At 30.9% G+C, this 2,640-nt stretch overlaps 1 protein-coding gene across 1 annotated transcript; it reads left to right on the forward strand.

The window, feature by feature from the left end:
* The first annotated feature begins 719 nt into the window (after positions 1 to 719).
* Positions 720 to 1,879, forward strand: LOC132604602 (LOB domain-containing protein 4-like). Its single transcript, XM_060318176.1, has 2 exons — positions 720 to 1,220; positions 1,418 to 1,879. Exons 1-2 carry the CDS (start codon positions 1,047 to 1,049, stop codon positions 1,757 to 1,759), a joined length of 516 nt encoding a protein of 171 aa, XP_060174159.1. The 5' UTR covers positions 720 to 1,046; the 3' UTR covers positions 1,760 to 1,879.
* The last annotated feature ends 761 nt before the right edge of the window (positions 1,880 to 2,640 follow it).

Below are 2,640 nucleotides of genomic sequence, written 5' to 3' on the forward strand. Positions count from 1 at the left end.
TGACGATTTACTTAATATACTAATCAATTACCTCACACATAAAAGTATTTCATTTTTTATTTTCTTATTTTCGGGAAGATCAATGATATATTTTCATTCAACCTTCACACGACTTGAATCATTAATCTACTAATTTGTTGGTGAAGGTAGCAGTCAACGTCATTCCGAATTATATTGCCAAAGTCTCCTTTAATTGCACAAGGAACAATAACAACAACAATATACCAGTGAAATTCCACGAATGGAATCTGAAAAGAGTAGAGTATACACAGATCTTATTATTACCTTAGGAAGGTAGAGAGGCTGTTTCCGATAGACTCTTCGCTCAAAACACAAGAAAAACTTTACACATTCATAATTTAGTAAAAGGTTAAGAAATCTTTATCAAATCCACTACTTTAATTACTTTGATATGTTGGACTTCGTAGAACTCTCTCCACACAATGTTTTAAAGATATTTAAGCTTCTAATTCTGAGCTATCCTTCTCAAATTAAATAGAAAAATTAAAGAAATAAGAAAAAACTAATTAACTAGAAGAATGAACAAGTATAAAGATTATACAAGTGTAAGCAAATCCCACCAATAATGTGGTAATGGGACAAAAGATCTACTTGAAATAGATGTTTTTGTTAACCAAAATCTAAAAGCTTCTCCTTAATAGGTCCCACAAAAGATTTTCTGGTGCCTACTTTTTTCCTCTATAAACACCCTAGCCTCTCATCTCCCTCACTCCCTCCAACCATTTTTTCCTTCTTAATTCGCTTTACATGTCAAAGTTAGAATAGCGAGAGTTTAGTGTATTAAGTTGTCTTTAATTGAAGCTTTTGTGTACGTGAATATAGAATTTTTAAAGAACCTTTCTAGATCACAGTGGTGTTTAACTAGCTTGCGCGCATACATTTTGATTATTTTATTAATTATATATCTATTACTTTCTACTAGCATAGATACATCGAGTGACTCTTTTCTAAAAAAGTTAAGGTGTCTTAGGATTGACTTATAAATTATCTAAATTTGAAGTGGTTTGTTTTAGAGATTTGTAGTTATGAAGGAGAATGGTGGTAGAGGATCAACTTCTCCATGTGCAGCTTGTAAGTTGTTAAGGAGAAGATGTACACAAGAATGTGTTTTTGCACCTTATTTTCCAGGTGATGAACCACAGAAATTTGCCAGTGTTCATAAAGTATTTGGAGCAAGCAATGTCAGCAAGATGCTTCAGGTAAAATGAAATTATTTCTAAATTTAAATATAAAAGATCAAATATCATTCTTGTTGAGACAGACGGAAAAAAAAAGGGTGTTGCATACTCGACCAGAAAAAGCGTTATATTCAACTATATTTATAGTTGGTGCTGAAAACATGCTAAAGTTCTATATACATATATTTGCTAAAGTGGATATTTTGATATTTCCACAGGAATTGCCAGAGTATCAACGAGGTGATGCAGTGAGTTCAATGGTGTACGAGGCAAATGCAAGAATAAAAGATCCAGTTTATGGTTGTGTTGGAACTATTTCATCTTTGCAACAACAAGTTGACTTTCTCCAAACACAATTAGCAATTTCACAGGCTGAGCTAGTTCACATGAAGATGCAACAATTCTCATCCATGTCCGGGGGTGGCACAGCCGTAAACTCGCCGGAAAACGTGTCGCCGCCGTCATCTCGATACTCACAATCTTCCACAACCAATTCTCTTTTTACAATGGACATGGTGGTGGACCAAGCCAATATTGGGGCGCCCTTGTGGTCGTGCTAGTTAGAGCTGGATTTAAGATTTTTAGTTTATCGACATGGATTAATATGCCAATGTACTATTACTTGGTACAATTATATATATAAGACGACTAGGTGCATGAAGCATCACGTGTTTGCAGGATCTCTTTTAAGATTGTTCTAATTATATATCTATATTATTATAAATGCATGAATATAAATGTTGGTTGATCAAAATATTCTTCAAATATTGAACGACTTTTATAGACTTAATAAACTCTAATTCTATTTCTTTTTTATAATACTAATGTATAAAAATGTAAAATACTTCATTAGTTATATAGTCCATATCAAACTGTAAAATGACATAATCAAATAAAAATTAGTACTGTACATGATTTCTAATTGACATTGGGATACTTAATTAACGATAAACCTAATTTAATTTATTTGTTGGTAAGCCTTTTAAGTATTTAGTCTCTTTTTTTATTTGTTATTATTATAAAAGCACGAATATAAATGTTGGCTGACTAAAATATTATTTAAATATTTTACGACTTTTATACTCTTAATAAGCACTAATTTTATTTCTTTTTTTTTAACATACTTCTTAAACCTAAAAATCTAAAAGAAAACGTTAGGAATGTTCTTTTGGGATATACTTAATAATTATATAGATATAAATTATTATGAAGAAGAGTTAATGAAGGATTTGTCTAAGAAACGTGAATTGAAGTTGAAGAAGGAATTTAACGTGACCAACGGACTTAATAAATATATATAATAAAACTAGGAATAGTCAATCCTATGTGGCACCTCTCTATAGCCTCCATTCATATTTATTTTTTTTCTTGTTTTTTTTGGCATTTTCTTCTATTTTTTTCCTATCTAATTTAATGGGAAATGCCTAAATGTCATTATTAA

The sequence above is a fragment of the Lycium barbarum genome, chromosome 7 (assembly GCF_019175385.1).
Source record: "Lycium barbarum isolate Lr01 chromosome 7, ASM1917538v2, whole genome shotgun sequence".
NCBI lineage: Eukaryota > Viridiplantae > Streptophyta > Magnoliopsida > Solanales > Solanaceae > Lycium > Lycium barbarum.

Coding starts and splice junctions, on each gene's coding strand:
- LOC132604602 (XM_060318176.1), top strand. CDS start 1,047: ATGAAGGAGAATGGTGGTAGAGGATCAACTTCTCCATGTGCAGCTTGT. Junction 1,221..1,417: donor ATGTCAGCAAGATGCTTCAG/GTAAAATGAAAT, acceptor ATATTTCCACAG/GAATTGCCAGAGTATCAACG.